The sequence below is a fragment of the Ascaphus truei genome, chromosome 4, assembly GCF_040206685.1.
Source record: "Ascaphus truei isolate aAscTru1 chromosome 4, aAscTru1.hap1, whole genome shotgun sequence".
Lineage (NCBI taxonomy): Eukaryota > Metazoa > Chordata > Amphibia > Anura > Ascaphidae > Ascaphus > Ascaphus truei.
Genome location: NC_134486.1, coordinates 295,287,720 through 295,310,131, shown reverse-complemented (window position 1 = coordinate 295,310,131; position 22,412 = coordinate 295,287,720). Strand labels below are relative to the sequence as shown.

General features: G+C 44.0%; 1 protein-coding gene across 1 annotated transcript in view; it reads left to right on the top strand.

Annotated features, from left to right (window-relative positions):
- TRAPPC3L (trafficking protein particle complex subunit 3L) overlaps positions 1-22,412 on the top strand; it is an 85,897-nt gene that overhangs the window by 11,310 nt on the left and 52,175 nt on the right. The window contains exons 2-3 of the mRNA XM_075597671.1: positions 16,289-16,336; positions 20,855-20,952. Of these exons, the coding sequence (XP_075453786.1) occupies positions 16,289-16,336; positions 20,855-20,952 (146 nt within the window). The remainder of the gene's footprint in view (positions 1-16,288; positions 16,337-20,854; positions 20,953-22,412) is intronic.

The following is a 22,412-nucleotide window of genomic DNA, read 5'->3' as shown; positions in this document are numbered from 1 at the left end:
GAAGGGGGGAGACCAGAGAGAGGGGAGACGGGGGGAGACCAGAGAGAGGGGAGACAGGGGGAGACCAGAGAGAGGGGAGATGGGGGAGACCAGGGAGAGGGGTCAGGGGTGACTGACTGACCGGGGCAGGGGTGACTGACTGACCGGGGCAGGGGTGACTGACTGACCTGGGCAGGGGTGACTGACTGTTTGGGGCAGGGGGGGTGACTGATTAGGGCGGGGTACCTCTGGTGTCACACACATACTCCCATACACACATACACATTCTCCCATATATACACACACACACACACACACACACACACACACACACACACACACACACACACACACACACACACACACACACACACACACACACACACACTCCCATATATACATATACACACACTCCAATATATACACACACTCCCATATATACACACACTCCCATATATACACACTCCCACATATATACACACACTCCCACATATATACACACACTCCCACATATATACACACACTCCCACATATATATACACACTCCCACATATATACACACACTCCCACATATATACACACACTCCCACATATATATATACACACTCTCACATATATACATACTCCCACATATATACACACACTCCCACATATATACACACACTCCACATATACACACACTCCCACATATACACACACACTCCACATATACACACACTCCCACATATATACACACACACTCCCACATATATACACACACACTCCCACATATAAACACACACACTCCCACATATATACACACACACTCCCACATATATACACACACTCCCACATATACACACACACACACACACCCATATATATACAAACACACCCAGCCATATATACACATACACACTCACCCATATATACACACACACACCCATATACACACACACACACACCCATATACACACCAATATACACACACACACTCTCCCATATACACACACACATACATACACACATTCTCCCATGCCCACACACACTCACTCTCTCTCTACACACCTTTTGGAAAGGCCGCGACCAGCACCACCACGCTGACCCATCTCCTGCTCCGCGGGGACATCCCCGCTCCCATCACCCGCCATGCTCTCTGAGTGGGACAGGGGGAAGCGGGGACATGAGGGGGCATTCCCGCTCCCATCACCTGCCGCGCTCTCTAATATGGGACCGGGGGGAAGCGGGGGAAGCGGGGACATGAGGGGGCATCCCCGCTCCCATCACCCACCGCGCTCTCTAACACGGGACCGGGGGGAAGCGGGGGGGGGGGGAAGCAGGGACATGAGGGGGCATCCCCGCTCCCATCACCCGCCGCCCTCTCTAACACGGGACTGGGGGGAAGCAGGGGAGGGAAGCAGGGGGGGGAAGCCGGGACATGAGGGGGCATCCCCGCTCCCATCACCTGCCACGCTCTCTAACACGGGACTGGGGGGAAGCAGGGGAGGGAAGCAGGGGGGGGAAGCCGGGACATGAGGGGGCATCCCCGCTCCCATCACCTGCCACGCTCTCTGACACGGGACCGGGGGGAAGCGGGGGGGGGGGGAAGCAGGGACATGAGGGGGCATCCCTGCTCCCATCACCTGCCGCGCTCTCTGACACGGGACCGGGGGGAAGCGGGGGAAGCAGGGACATGACTACCATCTCCATAACTGCGGGCAGCAGGAGCGCCGGGGAGGGAGGTGGGGGAAGGCACAGATAATACTTACTGTGTCCTCCATCCTCCATGGGAAAAAAATGGCCGCTCGTTGGGGGCGGACTCATATAGAGCCTGGCACAAAGCCTGGGAGACGCGCGCCAATCAACTGTCAGGTAGGGGGAGTTTTTTTCTTTTTCAGCAAGCGCGAGCAGGGAAATTTCAGCGCGAGCAGGGAAAATTTAAAAAAACAAACACGTGTGCTGCTTGGGCCAATATTTACTCGCCCGGGGGTTAAATCCACCCGCCCCGGGCGTGTAAATGTATAGGATTGTCGAACACTGTATATATATATATGTTGTGTGTGTGTGTGTATGTGTGTGTGTATTTGTATGTATGAAAAAGAAGAAGAAGAAAGCACCCAATCCTAGTGTGATATCAGATGGTAAAAAAATTATATTTAGGACTTTTTCCGATTAAAAACTCACAATACAGCCATGAATAAAAAGCATAGTATGAGTAAACTTATGCGCCGACAGGTGACACGGAATGCTGCTCTGCCTGCCCCTGTCGTTGAATGCTATTCTCCACTGCTGGTGTCGCTGCTTGTGTCGTCCTCCAGCAACCCACATATGCAGAGAGTAGTTCTATTCCTTAGGCTCCCGTCAGCCCAACAGACAGCATCAGTCTTTGTTCTCTGGTTTTCTGATGCACACCTGTACAGCTACCGTAGCTCACTAACAACACGTGACCCTACGCGTTTCTTCCCTCTAAGAGGATTTCATGAGAGGGTGGGCTCTATTAGCACTCATATGGTATAAATACTTGCAGAGACCAATCAACAAAGATTTAACTAATTACGAACTCTAGACATCTCTATTCAACCTTTAATTTTCTAAAACTGGGCTTGGAGATGTATTACTTGTATGAAGTACTTGGAATCATATACGTGAAACATAATATGTACACAACATGTTAAAGTTACATAAAGAAATTAAAAAATATTTATTTATATATATATATATATATATATATACCATAATACTGAGTTAAGTTATGGTGAGTAAAAAAAGTGACAAAAACCCTCCACAGGAAAGCAAATATGCAAATACAACTGTATGCTCATCTGCATGTCTTAGGCAGGTCTGCAACCCCGCCTTCCCCCATTATCACCCAGCATACAGCACTTCCACTGCAGCAAGGGATTCTGGGAAATGACATGCAAATGAGCACACAGTGTCACTTTTTGCCTCAAAAACAATTTTTAACATGGTTCCCTATAGGCTTAAGCTTGCTGCATGGTCACAGCTTTGAGCACAGCCAGGGTTAAGGTGCATACCCAGAAAACCACCCCCAGACAGCTGTTTCAACCTTAATGGGTCTCATCAGTGTGGGGTTGATTTTAACTGAGTATGCAAAGAGGCTATGGGATAGGCTATACCATAATACTGAGTTAAGTTATGGTGAGTAAAAAAAGTGACAAAAACCCTCCACAGGAAAGCAAATATGCAAATACAACTGTATGCTCATAGGCAGGTCTGCAACCCCGCCTTTCCCCATTATCACCAAGCATACAGCACTTCCACTGCAGCAAGGGATTCTGGTAAATGACATGCAAATGAGCATACAGTTGTATTTGCATATTTGCTTTCCTGTGGAGGGTTTTTGTCACTTTTTTTACTCACCATAACTTAACTCAGTATTATGGTATAGCCTATCCCATAGCCTCTTTGCATACCCAGTTAAAATCAACCCCACACTGATGAGACCCATTAAGGGCAAAACAGTGGTGTGGGTAATGCTCCTCTCGGCCTGCACATCTATGACCAAATGCAGTACCATCCTATCTGGGGCTTCAGTAGGAAAGGTCTGTGGCAAGCATTTGGCCCTCTAGCTCGTTGAGAGGTGGTGTCCAGGCCCCGGACCACAGAACCCCTGAGCCTTCGGGCTAAGGGGGGATGGCATTCGAACAACCAGCCTTTCGGGGCTGGGGTGCACCCGCACAACCCTCGAAAGAGGGGAGATGACGCAAACTCACTTGCGGGCCTTGGGCCAGAGGGAGGAAGAGACGGATGTCCTGAATCTTAACGGAGGAAGGCATCAATGTCCCTGGAGATCTAGGCTTTCGGGCTGAAATCTTCAGGGAACCCGTTCCGAGGGCGGCTCTGACTTCGGTTGGACAGTCCAAGGGCATGCACCCGAACCACTGAAGTGGATTGGCATCTGATGAACGAGAGGGGAGGGTACCCCCCAACCCTCTCGGGAGGATAAAAAAAAAAAAAAAAGCTGTCTGTGGGTGGTTTTCTGGGTATGCACCTTAACCCTGGCTGTGCTCAAAGCTGTGAACATGCAGCAAGCTTAAGCCTATAGGGAACCATGTTAAAAATGGTTTTTGAGGCAAAAAGTGACACTGTGTGCTCATTTGCATGTCATTTCCCAGAATCCCTTGCTGCAGTGGAAGTGCTGTATGCTGGGTGATAATGGGGAAAGGCGGGGTTGCAGACCTGCCTAAGACATGCAGATGAGCATACAGTTGTATTTGCATGTATATAAATATATATATATATATATATATATATATATATATATATATATATATATATATTGTGTGTGTGTGTGTGTGTATATGTAAATAGTGTTGGTAATATATTTTGAAATCATCCTATTTTCATTGGGCTAATGACATAATTAGACTTACATAGCAAACATATTTGTACAATGCCATATAAAATATAAGGCATAACATACTGATGTAGGGACATTAATTTATTTTTATATGAATAACCCTTTCCTAATATTTATGACTTGTTTGAGGACAGCAAAAGATGAATCGCCCATGTTGGTATTAGAGTAATATAGTATATTCAAAATAACAGCAATAAGAATGTGAAAATGCAGAAAAGAATTGTTCGGGCACAAAGTTGAAGATATACTAAGCTCTGATAATGGGTATTGGAACTTAAACACTATGCTTCAACTGCAATTCAAGTGTCACGGTAGACCAGGCCTTTTAACACATTTATTTTTTAGGGATCAGTCAATAGGCGAAACAAGACAGTAAATAAAATTAGGTTTATTTGGATAAAGACCTCGGAAACACACAAGCACAAAATACAGAAATATACACACTTACTGGGGTCTGGGGTATGAGATATAGCCGTTCGAGGGCATACCCTGAGTGTAACCTTGTTCCGGATGTCTTGGACTGAAATTCAGCAGAAAATCCGGACCAGGACCTAGTTCTGTATCTCCTGGAACAGATTTCGACACAAAATCCTGACCGAGACCGCTACAACGATTTGTAGAACTTGGCTGCAAAAGACGTGACTTAGTTTCTGCGAGGCAGGCTCTTCTAGCTCCAAAACGAAGCGGTTGCTTTGCTATTTCGAACAAAGCAACGTTGACAATCTCGCTCTAGCTGCATCTACTTTAGTCACAGGAAGGTATGGTTCTCTGACTGGGGCTTCTCCTTACATACCTTCCGCTGTTCTATGTTCAGCATGGTGGTAGGAGTAGTGACCAATCAGAACGTGGGAATTCCTCCCCGCCAGCCAATAGGAAAAAGGGGCTAGTCCCTTGGCCGACTTCAGAGGAGGGGTATGTCAAGCCGGCTTGGGATGCCCCGTGGGTGGGACATATGGATTGACAAATGGGAAACGCACCGACATTCTGCCACATCCCCCAGTCAATCTATTGCCACCTACTGGGCAAGCTCCACTGAGTCTAGCAAACCAGAGGGTCCTCCCCACTGGGGATCTCTGTTCTCCAGACTCAGTTCTCCGCCCTGCCCTGTCCACCTAGCACCCCGACACCTCTCAACAACCTGTCTCCTCTTTGAACTACGGAGTCTATGCAGACTTGCTGGCACCTTAAACATATGCCTTGGCTGACTGCTTAGAGCCTTATAGTAAATGTACAACACATTATAACGTACACTTTAATAAAGAATATACTTTGGGGATCCTTATACGGGAAGTGGATTGGGGATATTTGGCCTCGAAATCCAGGAGTCTGGGTACACTGGTAGCCTCGGTGTGAATCACCCCGCGTACCAGTAAATCATGCCTGCTCGCCGGGGAGAATTAAATGACTACCGGTAACTTTGGCCCCCGAACTCCTGCTAACTAAATAATTGCATTTCCACCCAAATATCCCACCTAAAACTGACACACAAGAAATCTCACAGTTAAAGGGCTAAGGGAACATGAAAACAGAAAAAAGCAGGGGTCACTTTATTTTCCACATGTATTATCCCTGATTCCTGGCTTATGGAGCTACTAGGGACCCCCCGGTTTCAGGGGTAACCAGAGGGCTTAACCTTTATTGTTTAGCCTGGTATCCCCCTCCCGTCACATCAAGTCAACAGAGCTCAGCAAATTCTTGACCAAAGAGTCCCTGCCCCATAGATCAGTTTGAGGGAATGATCGCTGTTACTGCCCAACAACCTCCATTGAGATGGCAGCCACCATGCTTTAATAAATAACAGCAAACATGTGATGGACATATTTGGAATTCTGTCTACTGTATTGAAAACCTACACTAATAATCCAAGCTATCCCGAATTTGTAGGGAATGTCATACTGCAAGTCAAGGTGCGTATGATTGGACGATGTCTCAATTTTGGAGACTTCTTGCTTTCCAATGAGTTTCCATTAAGTTTAGTAACAGATTTGTGCAGGGGTGTACATAGGTAGCAGGAAGAGACAAAAACAGGAAGGCAGGCAGTACATTCAGCTCTCTATAAAGGGATTGCACAGCGCTTTATGTAAAAAAAAGTGTCACGCTATCACTGTGACAGCTCAAGCCAGATGTTATTTCCCAACTGACAATAAAAAAAAACAGGTGGCCCTACATTCAACAGCACTGGGATAATATTAAGTGATATAAAAAGAAACCCATATAACAAACAAAAAATTGTAACAAATTCCCAAAACTGATAACATAGGTGAGCTGTTCTCTGTTTGAAGAACCTACCAATTTAAAAATCATGAAAGCACATGATTGTGCGTGTCACATTTAAACTCAGCACTTTTGCTTTTGTTCTTAATTTTAACTAGACCTAATGCATTTTTTGTGTTCGGTAAAATACTAATTATCCCATTTTGGATTCACTCTTAATGACCTAAGTAAGTAGCTTTTTTTATTACTGACTGCGTTAGACCATACATGAGTGACATATTGAGTTAGGGAGTGTAGCTAAAATGCATGAGTAAAGCTGATATTGGGAGTGTGCAAGCATGTGTAGCAGATCAGGTTATATTGTTGGCTGATGTAGAAACAAAGCGACATTTCACATCAATGCATAGAGTGATACAAATTCCATGTTCTACAAGGCTTTTAGGAGAGGGGTTTTGGAATGGTGCCAATCTGTGTCATTGATTTTAAATGATTTGAAAATCCATATCCCAAAAATCAAAACCCATATTAACATGTTAAAATCACTCATTTATATGACGAGGAGCAAGTATTGCATCTATGCCAATCAGTTTGCTGATGGAGGAAAAGAGTGCATATATACTATATGTATAAATTAAACAGAAAGTTGACAACGTGTCCTCCCTTTTATATAGTGCATGTGCATTCTAAAATCAGTGAGTTATGTGTGTATATCTTTATATATTGCCCATAGGGCTTTACAAAAGAGATAATACAATAGAGGAAAATATATGTTCTGTGTCCTGTGCCAGCACTTCCTGGTTTCTCCCCTGTTGTCATGGCAACCCTCCCTTCTCTCTTCTGTGACTTGGGCTGCCTTACCTCTCTAGCCACTTGGTCCAGTCCTGCTCCTATTTCCCCTGCTCCTTAGTCATGTCATGTCTCTTTTGAACTTGCTTCAATGCTGCACAGGTCTCCCTCAGCTCCCGAGTAAAGCTTTTGTTATTTACCTATACCTATCACCATTACTTTCTATTCCCATTACTTGTTCCATTCCCTTAGTATGGATTGCCTCATTACCTTTTCCCCTTTTTATTTCTGTTTTGTGCTCCAATAAACACTTTAGAAATTAAGAAGACTACCCTTGTATGGAGTATGGGATTGAGTTGAACTGCCTGATTCTATTCACTAACCACAGTGTGCATGAGTCAGAACATTATACAATAAGCACAGAAAACATAATGTTGGTAACAGGAAAGAAAATCCACTGAGAGTTTGCAATCTAAAAGTTATGTGGCTTGGGCAAACTCATGGATTTTCACAAACAAGTAAAGACTGCAAAGTCTGCTAGACTCTGACATAATTCAAAGTTGTACAGCATTTTTCTCTCGAAATTGTTTCCTACAGGTGGGTTTCTTGACTAATGGATTTGTTCCACAGGAATAATGCACTTCTGGAATGTCTGACAGTTAATTTCCAATCTATTTACACAGTTACAATGGAAAGTGTTTCCCTTATACACTTTGCCTCATGTTTACCTTAAACGGTTTGCACACAGGAGGTACAGTAGCTTCTATTGGCATGTAAATTGGTCTAAAATTGGTTTGTATAGAAGTGAAAGTAATATTTCCATAAAAATTGCTGTGTCACCTCCAAACCTTTTACATTTTATACTCTTAAATATTGATGTTTGCTTACTACAATCTTTTTTAATTTACTGTTGGGGCTCTCAGATCGCACTAATAAATATGTAAGTGCATTATGGGAGGCATGCATAAGCATTATAATGTACTACATTATCAAAAGCATACTTGAGTTGAATAGCATTATACTGTATATTAATCATGAGCGAAGAAGGGATGTCCTTAAGTAAACAAAAAGCGCCTATTCAGGTAGCTCCGATAAGCTCGCAGGCATATCGATTGCGTTGGCATATTCCTACATCACGGTATGACATTTGTGTTATCACGGTATTTAGAAAGAGTTATCATAAGTCAGATACCGTTTGGTAGGAAAACACCATACCGATCGAGTTAGAAGTTGCTTTTGCAGAATTCTGGCCATGCCTTCTGCCTGCAGTCTGTAAGAGCTGTGCAGAGAGAACTGCACCTCCCTGCACAGGTGATCGCCCCCAGTTTTTATTTACATTTTGTTGACATATGATTTGAAGCAGGAAGTCTCCGGACCTGACCCGCATTCATTTCGGGACCCGGGGACACCGTGTTCCTGAGTTACAGGCCTCCGTAACTATCTGCTGCAAGTTTAAATGTCCTGGTCACGTGACACGGAAGAACTAACCTTGCGCACCGGAACCCCATATTCGGGCCTTTACCTTGAGAAGCAGAGGATCCCTGGACCTGAAAATAATGGGGGTCAGGTCCAGAGACCCCTGCTTAAATCCTATGTTAATAAAATAAAAACAGAGCTTCATTATATAAGCGGCTAACCGCTAAGGTAATGAAGTGGTTAACTGCCACTACTCACTTTCTTGGTGGTAGAGGGGGTGGATTAATGGGGCAGTTACCCCATGGTGGGTGTTTAGGCATTGTGGGAGGGGTTAACCCTTCATTACCTTAGTGGTTGTAACCGCTAAGGTAAATGAGGGGTTAACTACTCCCGCAACACTCCTGGTAGACCTCACCACTCACCCTGGGGCAACTACAAACTTCACTCACCAAACCGAGCACTGATATTTAACCCCTTCATTAGCTTAGCGGTTAGCTACTAAGTTAATGAAGCTGGGCTGTAAATGTTTTTTTATTGCATAAGATTGAAGTAAGGGGTGACCTGAACTGGTATTAATGCGAGTCAGCTCCGTAGACCAGCAGCTTCAATCTTATGTTGTAACAATACATTTTTCACCGTCAGGTGCACATTGCAGATCGTATCTCATCAGAATCTGGGAGCTTCAGCCATGATGTGCATATCGGAGGTACCTGAATAGCTCGATTTATTAAAAAAAATTGAGTTTGACCATTTTTTGGAGTTACTGCTCGGTTTCGCTAAGGGAGAGTGCAACTGATCGGGAAGAAGCCATTTTCAAGCGGGTTTGGCATGCTATCGGAGCTCTCTGAAAAGCTACACATGCAAATGTAACCCTCCTACCCCACCCAATCTCAGATAGGGTGTCCTAGGGAGTCTAATGCTCAGGCTACATGTCTCTGTATGGTGCGTACCTACTGGCAACAGGGGGTCCTGAGTCTCCCGCAATGACATGGGAGAGAAAAGGACAGGCTTCTAGGGTTGTGCCTCCGTCTCTTCTACTGGTGCAGCGCCTCCATCTCCTGCAGCCCCCTGCTGTATGGGGTGAAGTACCTACAAGAGAGTTCTCCTTCCCCTCCTGCCGATACACTTCATTCTCCGGCACGAGTATAGGTACAAGTGCAAGATCTTTATTTGTCTCTTCTCAGTAGACAGGTAGACAGGTTACACTGCAGGCTGTCTTCCCTCAGCATGTCCCTGACTCACTCCCGGCCTAGGGCACCAAGAGTGGGTCTAGCTCTTCCCCTACCCTCTAGTCAGGTAGGAGGTATGGGGTGCATGCTCTCACTCCCCGGAGGGAGGCCTCAAGCTTGCCATTCCTGGCAGCTCTGTCTGTGTCACCCTTGTCCCTTCCACTAAAGAGACCGACTCTCTAAATAGGAAATGGCAATACCCTAAGTAGCTCCAACAGGCACCGGACCAGTGTCTTCTGATTCGACACAGAGCCTGATGACCTGCCTTCACTGCCTTAGTGTACTGCCTGAAGTGGGGAAAACCCATGATTGATTCTGGCAAACCTGCCCTTATGCAGCAATTACTGTCAGGAGGAGGGCAGACCTATAGCCCAAACCACACAGGGCTACACAAACTCACTCAAAGTGCTCAAAACTCTCAATAAGTGACTTATCGGAGTTTACTGAATAGGCCCCTGAGGCTTTTACATATATATATATATATATACTGTATATATATATATATATATATATATATACTGTATATATATATATATATATAAATGAATTGAGTTATGTAGGGGTTGGTGTTTGCCAGGAAATAATAATAATAATAATATTAATAGCATGTTCTTGTATAGCGTTGCTAGTTTTACGTAGCACTTTACAGAAACATTTTGCAGGCACAGTCCCTGCCCCATGGAGCTTGCAATCTACAGTATGTTTTTTTGCCTGAGGCACAGGGAGATAAAGTGACTTGCCCAAGGTCATAAGGAGCCAACATCAGGAATTAAACCAGGTTCCCCTGCCTCAAACTCAGTGCCAGTCAGTGTCTTTATTCACTGAGCCACTCCTTCTCCCTGAATGTCTGTTAGAAGGACCACTTCCATATGCAGGGAGGCTGCTCTTGCTGGTGGAAACTGAATATTGCAAGGCTGAGCTACAAGAGGAAGCTTGAAGGAAGGGCACTGTCTGGCTGCTGGAGAGGATACATGTGATGGAAGAGGTGGGTAGAGTGGTCGGGCAGAGCAGGAACAGCAGCGCAGAAATGTTCTAAGAGAGGAGCGGCAGCTGACAGCATGAGTGGGCCTGCAGACAGAGGAGGCAGTGTGATGGGCCAACTCAGGGAACAGCGGTGCAGAGACTGGAAGTGGGGGTTTAGATTTTGCTTTGGGGGGTTCCAAGGGAACAGAGGAGACAGCCCACTTAATCCAGGGAGCCTGGCTGGCTATGGGGGATGGGGAGGGGGGGCTTGAGGCAAGGGTATCTCTTGTGCATCTCCAGGATTCAGAGGTCCTTGAAGAGGGCTCTGGTTGCTTTGGTACCGCTCAAACCTTGAGGGACAGAAGTAGGTATCACCTATGGGCTTTGGACATGGGGTGCGGGTTGACCTAGGTACGGGGGAAATGGCAGTAACAATGGTGTGGGGGGTTAAGTTATGATGGGTATGTTGAGCGAAAATTAGGTGCAGGAGGTGCCAGTCGATCTACGGTGCAAGTTGGTTTGGGCTCTGTGTGGTAGGTAGTTGGCTCCTGGTGGGACCAGGTGCAGCAGGGCAAGCGCATGATGTTTCACAGGTATGGGGGCTTGATAAAGATGTGAGCGTAGGGAGGCCAGGCGGTTAGGGCTCAGCAAATATAGTGATGTTGAGGCAGATGGAGTGCAGGCAGTAGTAGGACTGCAGGGAGATGTTGTAGTGTTTTGCTCCAGTCCGCAGGGATTGTGTTTCCAGGTTTGCAGGACGGGAGTAGGGAAATGGCTGTTGGACAGTTCTTAGGTGGTTAGAAGGGGGCAGTGTCAGATTCCTTGGATGAAGGAGGTGAGCATAAGATTGCAGAGTTTCCAGTTTTAAGGAAGCATATTTTTGCAAATCTGGAAAGGGGAATATTGGCTGCAGACATTTACCATTGTGGCTAGTGTTACTGGAGAAGTCGCAAGAGCATTGCTCAGTGTTGTTTAAGTACAGTATGCAGATACCATATTGAGCGTTTGTAAGTTATATGAGGGTTCAGCATGATGGAGATATGATATGGAATTCCATAAGAGAATGTGCTGGATGAAGGATATGGATTTGTAGCTGTCACATATGACGCCGCAGAGGCCATTGTCATTTCAGAGTGGGGTTGACTACCAGCACTCGGGGCAGTTGGCCAGTCACAGGAATTGTGTACTGTATGTTGACAGTTCAATGAGGGGCAGTGTAAATGGGGTGTCAAAAAAAAAAATATATATATTCACCATGCTTCTCCGTATAAGGAACATGCTGCTGGTGAAAAGATTGGCCATACATAAGGGGAGAAAAAGAAAGTGACTTCCTGCGCTTCTCCCATTGGGCTAACAATAAATGGGGAAATAAATATACATAGTGAAACCTAAGTCTGTAAGACAAAAGAGACTTTTGGTTACATCCATTTATCAAATAATGACAAGCCTGCTAACCAATGTCAAGGTAAGTCTCAGTAGCAGGTCCCTATGCTAAATGCATACAAATGTTCTGTCAAATATACCCCGAAGGGGTTAATAAACTAAGTATAAGCTTATGTGACTTAGTGCAGTTAAAAACTGGTATATACCAGTGAAGATATTTACATGTATGCAAGTAAAGTGAAAAGTGAATGGGAGAAGCTATGGTTTCACTATGTATATTTATTTCCCCATTTATTGTTAGCCCAATGGGAGAAGCGCAGGGATTCACTTGTTTTTTTCATAAATGGGGTGTCAGTTGTCGGTTCAGGCCCAAGTGTAACGTCTGTGGTGGGAATCACTCGGCAAGTAAGTGTTTTAGGAGAAGAAAGTTTGTCTTGAGTTGGGGAACAGCAAAGGAGGTTGAGACAAAGGACGAGGATGCCAGTGAGCATCGTACAGATTGCCCAATTGCTTGATCGCCACCCCAATAGGGCTGACGGCTGAGTTACTTAGATCAGGTTTTACAGAGGGGTCTGGGTTCCTTTTAGTGAGGTTAAGGTACCATCTTCCAGGAGATCTCCAGATGTGCATGTGGAGATTGCAAGTCAAACTGTCAAAGGAGGTGGAATGGCAGAGCCTTTTGTGGCTCCTCCATTGGAGAGGCTCAGGGGTTTCCGTTGGTGGTGGTTACAAAGAAGGAGCCAATGGCTTTTCACCTTATTTACGATCTTTACTTCCCAGAGGGGTTGTCTGTTAATTATGAAATTAGTAAGGAAATATTTAGTGTTCAGTATACTTAATTTGACAGGGTACAGGAGATTAAAAGGTCTTGTTGGGTGGAGGCACAATTTGCTAAAGTTGTACTAAGCTCGCCTTACGCCTATTACTAGAGCATCTGATGTGTTTTCACTGGGTGGGTTGTGTTTTGGATGGGTGATATTATGTGGCCCTTTGTGTCCTGATGGGAGGTTTGCCGTTTTGTTGCAGTATTATTGTGAGACATTTAGCACCTTCCTGGAATTGGTGGTGTGTGATGTTTCTGGGCTGGGTGAGATCTTGTATTATCTCAATTACTTTCTTTTTGTAGGAAGGGCTTTCTTGAACGCTTGTCAGCAGCTGGCCTGGGCGTTCCAGGATCTCATGAACAGGGTTCCTTTGACCTGGGAAAAGTTAGAGGGACCAACAATATGCCTCAGTTTGAGGTGAACACATTGAATATGATGTTCAGGCTTCATGTGTTACCGATTTGTAGAGCTTTATGCCGCAGGCTGGCAGTTGCCATGTCATTAGTTGGTGTCCTCACCACTTTATCAGTTATTTTATTCTTATTCTAAAGTGATTAGAGAGGATTTGGGCATGTGGGAGGTGTTCTTTAACCGGTACAATGGCAGCACGTTATCATTGCGAGAACCGGTCAAGAACCACCAGATTGAAAGGAGGCCTAGTACATGAACAGGCCTTTTTGGGACCCACACATCTTTGGAGTTGTTTGCACTACTGGTAGAAGAGGAGCTTTTGGGGGATGTTTTGACCGATAGAGTAGTAGTCTTTAGATCTGATAATATGTTGTTGGTAACCGCAGTAAATGGAATTTCTGAATCTTCCCTGCCAGTGGTATGGCTGCTCAGGGTTTTGTGTTGCAGTGTTTTAAGAGGTATATTTGGTTTAAGGGTAAACATGTTATGGGGTAGAGAATGAAGTGGCTTAGTTTCGGTTTAAGTTTTTAAAAAATGAGCAGAAGGAGCGAGCCTGCATGGGCAACCATGCTGCCTGGTTTGTGGGATCTGGCTACAATAGAGCTTCAATATTTAGTTGCCCCTGTTACAGTATGTGGGAGGCACATTCTCGGTCCTTCAAGGATTGGAGTAGTTACCGTAATGGGAGTGAGGGTGGATTGGGGCATTGCAAAAAATTCTCTTGTGCAAAAGGTGTTGACGGGTTGCAAAAAAAACAGAGAGCTAGGTGTGATGATCGTATGTGTGTATGTATGTATATTTTTATTTATATAATTCCATCTATGTACACAGCGCTTCAAAGCAGTAATACACGTGACATAATAATATAACACATAATGGGTATAATCGAGACAAAAGTAACATTAGAAAGAGTAATCCCTGCCCCAAAGATCTTACAATAGAAGTGATAAGTAGGAAGAACGTATAGCGGGTGTTCTGAAACGTGCATCTGCAAGGGGCTAAGGTGAATGTATGAGGTGTATAGTATCAGCCACGGAGCTACCCATATGCTTTTTTAAAGAAGTGTGTTTTAAGATGGGTCTTAAAGGTGGATAGAGAGGGTGCTAGTCGAATATTGAGGGGAAGGGCATTCCAGAGGTGTGGGGCAGAGAGAGAGAGAGAGAGGTTTTAGGTGGTAGAGGGCTTTACATACAAAAGGGGTAGACAGAAAACATCCTTGAGCAGAACGCAAGAGTCGGGATGGTGTATAGCGAGAAATTAGGACTGAGAAGTAGGGGCAGAAGAGTGTATAGTCTTAAAAGTGAGGAGAGTTTTGTGTGTAATATAGGATTTGATAGGAAACCAGGAGAGGCATTTCAGCAGGAGAGACGCTGAGACAGGTTTAGGAGAGAGTGAAGTGATTCTAGCAGCGTTTAGGATAGATTGAAGGAGAGAGGCAGGAAGGCTGGACTGTAGAAGGCTACAATAGTCGAGATCGGAGAGAACGAGGGATTGTGTTAGAGTTTTAGCATTGGAGCATTAGAGCAACAGTGGAAAGGGCATATCCTATCAAAGTTGAAGAAGAAAAAAAACTACAGGTTTTAACTACATTGTTAATGTGAGAAATGAATGTGAGGGAGTAAGTCAAATGTGACACCTAGGCAGCGTGCTAATGATACTGGGTGACCCAGTTATGCCAGATACTGTATGTTGAGGGCTTTGTGGTTAGGACCAAGGCTGTTTGTCAGTTTGCTGCTCGTCTATATAATGTGAACTTCTTCTTGGCTTTCTTCGGTGCCCTACGAGTTAGTGAGATGGGGGCAACCTCTAAGTTAAGTGCAGGGGGGGTCTGCTCTGCTTCTTAATCAGGAAGAAATTAAACAACAGTGTTGCTGGTATTTTAGTGCCTTCATGTGGAATGCCTGAACTTAAAATGACTGTAATTAAATTAGTCATCAAAATGTAATAGATTTCTACATGAGTGTAATAATTACCTTTTACAATAGATTGGAGGATAAGAAAACAAAGCACTACTTCCAGGTAGAGAGATGAAGTCAAGTCAACTTATTCTTACAATAATATAGTTAGGACACTGCCTTATCATCTCCTAATACCACGACATCCACCCCTATAGACGTTACTTTTTCTCCCAACGCTACTTGTTAGTTTAGTGTGCGTCTTTCCCCGTCCGGCCAAGAGCAGAGATAATAAAAACCAAAGACTATTGCGGTTAATCAGGAGATACCATTCATCTCAAAGCATTGGCAAATCATTCATCGCTCATGATGATGTCACATGCTCAAACTGGATTTCGGCATCAAGTATTATAAAAACTTAAACATGGCAACCCTATATGAAGGTGTATTTTGTAGTGACATCAGGATTGTAGCGGCCGGTGGCGATTTGGAGTTCAAGCAATGGGTATCCTGTGTGATTTTGTTTCAGTGGTCAGAACAAGCTGGCGAGTCCCTGGGGAGGTTCATGTTATAGTTTGTTAGGATTTATTAATAGATGAATTCCACTAGCAGTAGCAGTGTGTTTAATTAAGGTTGGGCAAGAAGGGACCAAAATCGAGGATGGGTAAGTCATATAAATGAAGAACAAATCCTAAAAACAAAGTAATGAATATTAAAAAAAAAAAAACTGTTGTATATTGCAGTTGAAAAGAGATTATTTAAGTTAGCAAATTGTAACTGTGATATCTGTGCTCAGCATTTTCATGTCTTTCTTTACCTCTCTTGCAGGATTGGCATTTACCAGCCATTTCATCTTCTGCCTCAGCACATCACATTGTACGTACCACATTGACTATAATGTGTAAAGATGATATAACTGACTCATATTTATTCTGCTTATCTATGTGTATTCATTTGTGTACTTTGAAGTTCTAGTACCTGTGTTGTACACCTGAAGAATAGATCTGCGAGGTTTCAAAAAGTCTCCATACTATAGTTACTTCTTTGAAGAACTCCTATTTTTATCCACTAAACAGTATCATAACCTGCAGCAAATCTGCCGTAATCCATAAAATATAAGGAGAACAAAATAGTACAATCTGTAATATATTTCACCTGATATTTTGCCTCATCTTTTATTTTTGGACAATTTTGCTGTTGACAGATGGGGGTCCTGCATTCTGTGCTTCATATAGTAGAATTAACAAGGTGCAAGAATACCAGGGGAGAAAAAAATAAAAACACAATCTAGTGCAGAAAATCCAAAAAAAGGGGACAAATAAGTTAAAAAAAAAAAAAAAAACATGCAAAATGAGAGGTATCCCACTCACATGTTGCAATACGATCACGAGCTTTAAGAGATAACTTTAGATGAAACTGTTGATCCGTGGCACAATGGATGCAGCAGGAAACACCAAGCTTCCAATTATGGAAAACAAAGGAGGGCAAAGATAGTGCAAAAATGTATGTATTTCACAGAAGGAAATCAAGTTATACACTTACAATTAGACAGAAAGTCAGGCGCAGTTAGACTACATAGACTCAGAGGAAGGAACGCTGAAACCTCATGGCACCCATCTCTCCATATAGAGCTTCATCAGGGTTATGGCTTCATAGTGGTGTAATTCTTCTGGTATTCCATGTATGAACATCACAATCAAGTCATGGCCAATCTAAATACAGATAATGCGCTGACACTAACAAATGCAATCAAGCTGACTAAACATCAATCACATGATACCTAAAGAAAACAACAAGTGACTGACTATTACTAAAAGGTAAAAAGAGACAAGTTAAAAATCACAAAAAATATAAATAAACAGGAGTAGCTGTACCCTATAATTTAATAGTAGGCTAATAAATAGAAACATAAATTAAACATATATAAAGCCCCAACAAATGTATAAAAGAAATAAGAAAGAGAAATTAAAAATATGGAGAAAACCAGCATCAATGTAAAAAGGGGCTTTATATATGTTTAATTTCTGTCACTATGTGTAGCCCCTTTCCCTATGCCTGTATTTTGCGGGCAACTACATGTGCTGCTCACTAGGAGGCTGAGCCTCTGCCGCTGGGAGCCTGGGGTGAGCTCTTTCTCCTTGCGTACAGCGCCTCCACCTATGAAGGATCCCAGCGTTGGCGGGATAACCGCTCACAGGAACCAATACACAGTAATGAGTAATACACCACACATATGTATATAACTAAGCTTTACTATACATACACTAAACACAAATAACACAATAAACGGTACCCACCATATAGCACAGTGACCCAACATGTGATGGTTCCCCCAAAGTACTGAGGGTGCCGTGGAACCAATAACCCCTGGTGTCCTGTCCCTGCAATTCCACGCAAGTGTGAGGTAGCGCTACCCCCTGTGGATGTAGGTGCACGTTGGGTACCTGCCTGGGTACTCCAGTACCCAGGTGTTGCTTGGCGTGGTGAGTTGGAGCGGATACCACATAGTGGGGCCCCCGACACAAATCCCCTCTCTCCTAAGGGTCCTGTCCTCCTCTCAGTGTGAGCTCCAGCTGGAGGGTCTCACACAATGTCTCAGGGTGCTGTGGCCTGGTCCCAGGCTGCAGTGTCGCCACGTGGACGTCTTGTCACCAGCGCAGCAGTATTACTATAGTATTAAAGGGGAAGAGTCCCTATCTGGGGTCTTCCCTGCAACACTCCGCTGGGGTGGCTCAGGGCCTAGCTGGGCCTTAGGAGCACGATATAGGCCTAATCAATGGGATTCTGGGACTCGTAATCCCGCTTTAGGGTATGCGAAGCCAGTTCAAGATGGGGGCCGCGCTATTCTCGCAATGTACTCTGGGAATTGTAGTCTCTTATGTGCTTTTTAAACCATTTCAAGATGGCAGCCGCTACGATCGCAACTGCGCATGCAGGAAGACATCCTTGGTCCCTGGCAGATGGACTCTCCTTCTCTGCTTCACTCCATCTGTTGCAGTATTGTATTGTATTGTATGTCTTTATTTATATAGTACCAAAAGTGTACTCAGCGCTTCACAAAAATACAGTACAGTGAATTTTAAAAATACAATAAGTGCAGCAAAAATCAGACAATGGGAAAGGAAATCCCTGCACTGAAGAGCTTACAATCTAAGAGGTTTGAGGGGAAACTTATAGAGACAGCAGGTGAGGGAATAAGTGCTGTAGATGGGTGTGCTTGGCCATAATAGGTGGTATAAGTTACTGTGGGACAATAGTCATAAGTACAGACTATAGGGATGCTTGATTTGTTGGGCAAGTTTTAAGGTTAGTCAGTGTTAACCTTTTCATTTAACACCATTTACAGGGAAAGAGATGGCAGGGAGGCGTGGGTAAGATCAGGTGTGTATGTCTAGGTGGCGGTGACGGCATCAGATTGGGCAGGCCCGCATACACCAGCTCAGCAGACTGAGAGACGGGTCCCATGAGGCTTCAGCGTTCCTTCCTCTGACTCTATGTAGTCTAACTGCGCCTCACTTTCTGTCTAATTGTAAGTGCATTACTTGATTTCCTTCTGGGAAATACATACATTTTTGCACTCTTTGCCTTTCTTTCTTTTCCATAATTGGAAGCTTGGTGTTTGCTGCTGCATCCATTGTGCCACGGATCAACAGTTCCATCTAGAGATTTATCACTTAAAGCTTGTGATCGTATTGCAACATGTGAGTGGGATACCTCTCATTTTTGCAAAATTTTTTTTTTTACTTATTTGTCCCCTTTCTTGGATTTTCTGCATTAGATTGTGGTTTTTTTTTCTCCCCTGGTAGTCTTGCACTTTCTTTTCTATCTGTACTGTTTGATGCCTGAAAACATCATTCAGAATTAGAGCTGCACCTCTACGGCCTCGGGCATGGTCAGCGCGCCGTGCTGAGGCGCACTTGTACTTACCTGTGAGCCCCTACAGCCGCAATGAGAGCGGCTTTAGTAGGGGCTCGCCTACGCTTCCGCAAGCGCGCGGAAGCGTAGGTCTTAGCAGAATTTTACATTTTAGCGCTCGCCGGAGCGCAGGGTCGGTCACGTGTGCGGTTCGCCCAATGAGTGCGAACCAGCTCCGTGACGTCACTGGCCCGGCCGCCGACACGCCCCCGGACGGCGCACTGTCTAAGGCCAGGGAAAGCACCCGCTTTCCCTGAGCCGCAGCGCATCTCCGCACGCCAGCAGGAACCTTGGCCGAGGCCTAACAGATGTCATGCACATTCATTATGTTTATTATTGAGCGCTTTCTGTATATGTATTTGTATTCACTTATCACATTGTATGACCTTTTAATTTAGGTATTTATTCACTAGTAAATATTTGCACTTGTTTCCCTTACCCTCAATATCCTCAATTCTGTGCATCATTCAAGATTAAAAAACGGTTAACAGTTCTATTCACCCAGCAGTGGCAACATACACAGAATAGTGTTTCCTTGTTATTTACTGTACGGAGAGACATAATTATTTTACTTACTCTATATGGAATTCAAAAGCAGTGACTTTAACTAGTATCTTTATATCACAATCCTCACACTGCATATTCCTCCTACCCTGCGAGATCTGCCCTGACTTTCAGCGACTTGAGTGTTCGGTCCGCGTTGGCCATATTGGTCTTTATAACCTGGCAAGGTCAAGGGCGTCCCTATCTGCAGTCTTGTTTAAAACCGCAGATGGACACTGGCTATGAACTCAGGTCCTCATGGGGGGTCTGCCTCTCTGTGCAAAGGGAGGGCGGTCCTTCTTGTGTGCAGCTTCAGAAGTCTGGAACTCACTGCCACCCGAGATCAGGTGTATCTCGACTACCACTACACGGTGGAAGACTTACCTCATCCTTCTTGCTTTTCCGGTCTAACAAAATGAATTGTTTTAACAAAAGTATTAATTAATACTGTAAAGTATTGCGTTGCTCCCTTAAGTAGTGGCGTGCTTTTACTTAAAAAAGAAGTGATGATTATGCTTATGTATTAAAGTCTCCCTGCTGCAAAACTGGAGCAATAAAACTGGAGCAAGAACTGTATCAGATATATATATTGTTAAAAAAAAGATAGCATAAGATGCAATAAGATTTTTTTATGGCAATAAATATGGTGCCGTCCTTTGACTCCATTCATGCCCCAAGGAGACTTTGATACACAGCTCAGTGGCTATCTTTAAAGGTAGCCAACTATATCAAGTTTATCATTTCTAACTTTTACTCTTTAAATATATTTCATTGTTTTCTTTGATTAGTTTTAAGCCAAAATGTTCCTAAATATTAGTCATATTTACAGGCCATTTTATTGTTTTGCTCCTAAAGACTTGAGATATGTGATTATTTCATAGTAATCTTTTGTTTGTGCAATTTTCCGATGCTTATTCTCTCTTTTTTTGTTACCAGAGTAGAGAACTCTTTGTGCTCACCTATGGTGCATTAGTGGCGCAGCTATGTAAGGACTATGAAAGTGATGAAGATGTGAACAAATACCTCGACACAATGTGAGTTTATTCTGAAATTAGCCTTCATTTACCCACACGCAAGATGATGATACATTTGTAGGCTCTCCCCTTTCCTGTTACTTAGCTGTTGCTTGACAGACATCATGGCCCAATATTTACTACACAGCGCTTTCCACAAGATTTGAATGTTTTTCCCTGCTGTACACTTTTATTCCCACTTTTGTGTTACAAGTGTTTTGGGGAAGAACTGTTGCGGATGACGGTGACTTAAAATGCATTAGTTCTGGAAACCACCTGCGGGGTTATTTTGGAGCAAAAAAAAAAATGTTCATCTTGCATCTCTTAGTCAATATTGTATTGTATGTCTTCATTTATATAGCGCCTTAAAGGTACGTAGCGCTTCACAGTAGTGATACATGTTGTAATCATATAAATAACAAATAATATAAATAACAGGTCATGGGAATAAGTGCTTCGAACATAAAAGTAACATTAAGGAAGAGGAGTCCCTGCTCCGAGTAGCTTTCAGTCTAATTGGTAGGTAGGGGAACATATAGAGACAGTAGGAGGGAATTCTAGTAAGTGCGTCTGCAGGGGGCCAAGCTTTATGTATCATGTGTCCAGGATTATCCACAGTGCTATTCATATGCTTCTTTAAGCAAATGTGTCTTAAGGTGGGTCTTAAAGGTGGATAGAGAGGGTGCTATTGAGGGGAAGTATGAAAAGGAAGGATCCAGCGCTCCACGTATTTTGCAAAAGTTCAAATTTATTGCGCCATGCACAACAACCGTTTCGACCTTAGTAGGTCTTTCTCAAGTGAAAAGGCATAATTCCAAAGACAAGAGTATATATACCCCCCACAATCAATAATAAAGTGATACACACCAAACAGCTGAACAAATAGCAAACAAATAGCAATCAACATATAAAGTTCAAATTGACAGTCTTATCTTAGGTTTCCGATTAGCTATAACATCAAGGGGGAGGGGAAGGGCATTCCAGAGGTGCGGGGCAGTCAGTGAGAAAGGTTTACGCCGGGAGAGGGCTTTAGCTACAAAGGGGGTAGAAAGAAGACATCCTTGAGAAGAACGCAAGAGTCGGGATGGTGCATAGCGATAAATTAGGGCTAAGATGTAAAGAGGGGCAGAAGAGTGTAAAGCTTTAAAAGTGAGGAGAAGAATGGCGTGTGAGATGCGGGATTTGATCGGAAGCCAGGTGAGGGATTTCAGGAGGGGAGACGCGGAGACAGATTTAGTAAAGAGTAGAGTGATTCTGGCAGCAGCATTTAGGATAGATTGTAGAGGAGACAGGTGAGAGGCAGGGAGGCCGGACAGCAGGAGTTTGCAGTAATCGAGACGGGAGAGAATGAGGGCCTGAGTCAGAGTTTTAGCAGTCGAGCAACAGAGGAAAGGGCGTATCTTTGTGATATTGCGGAGGAAAAAGCGACAAGTTTTAGAAACGTTTTGAATGTGAGAGAAGAATGTGAGAGAGGAATCGAG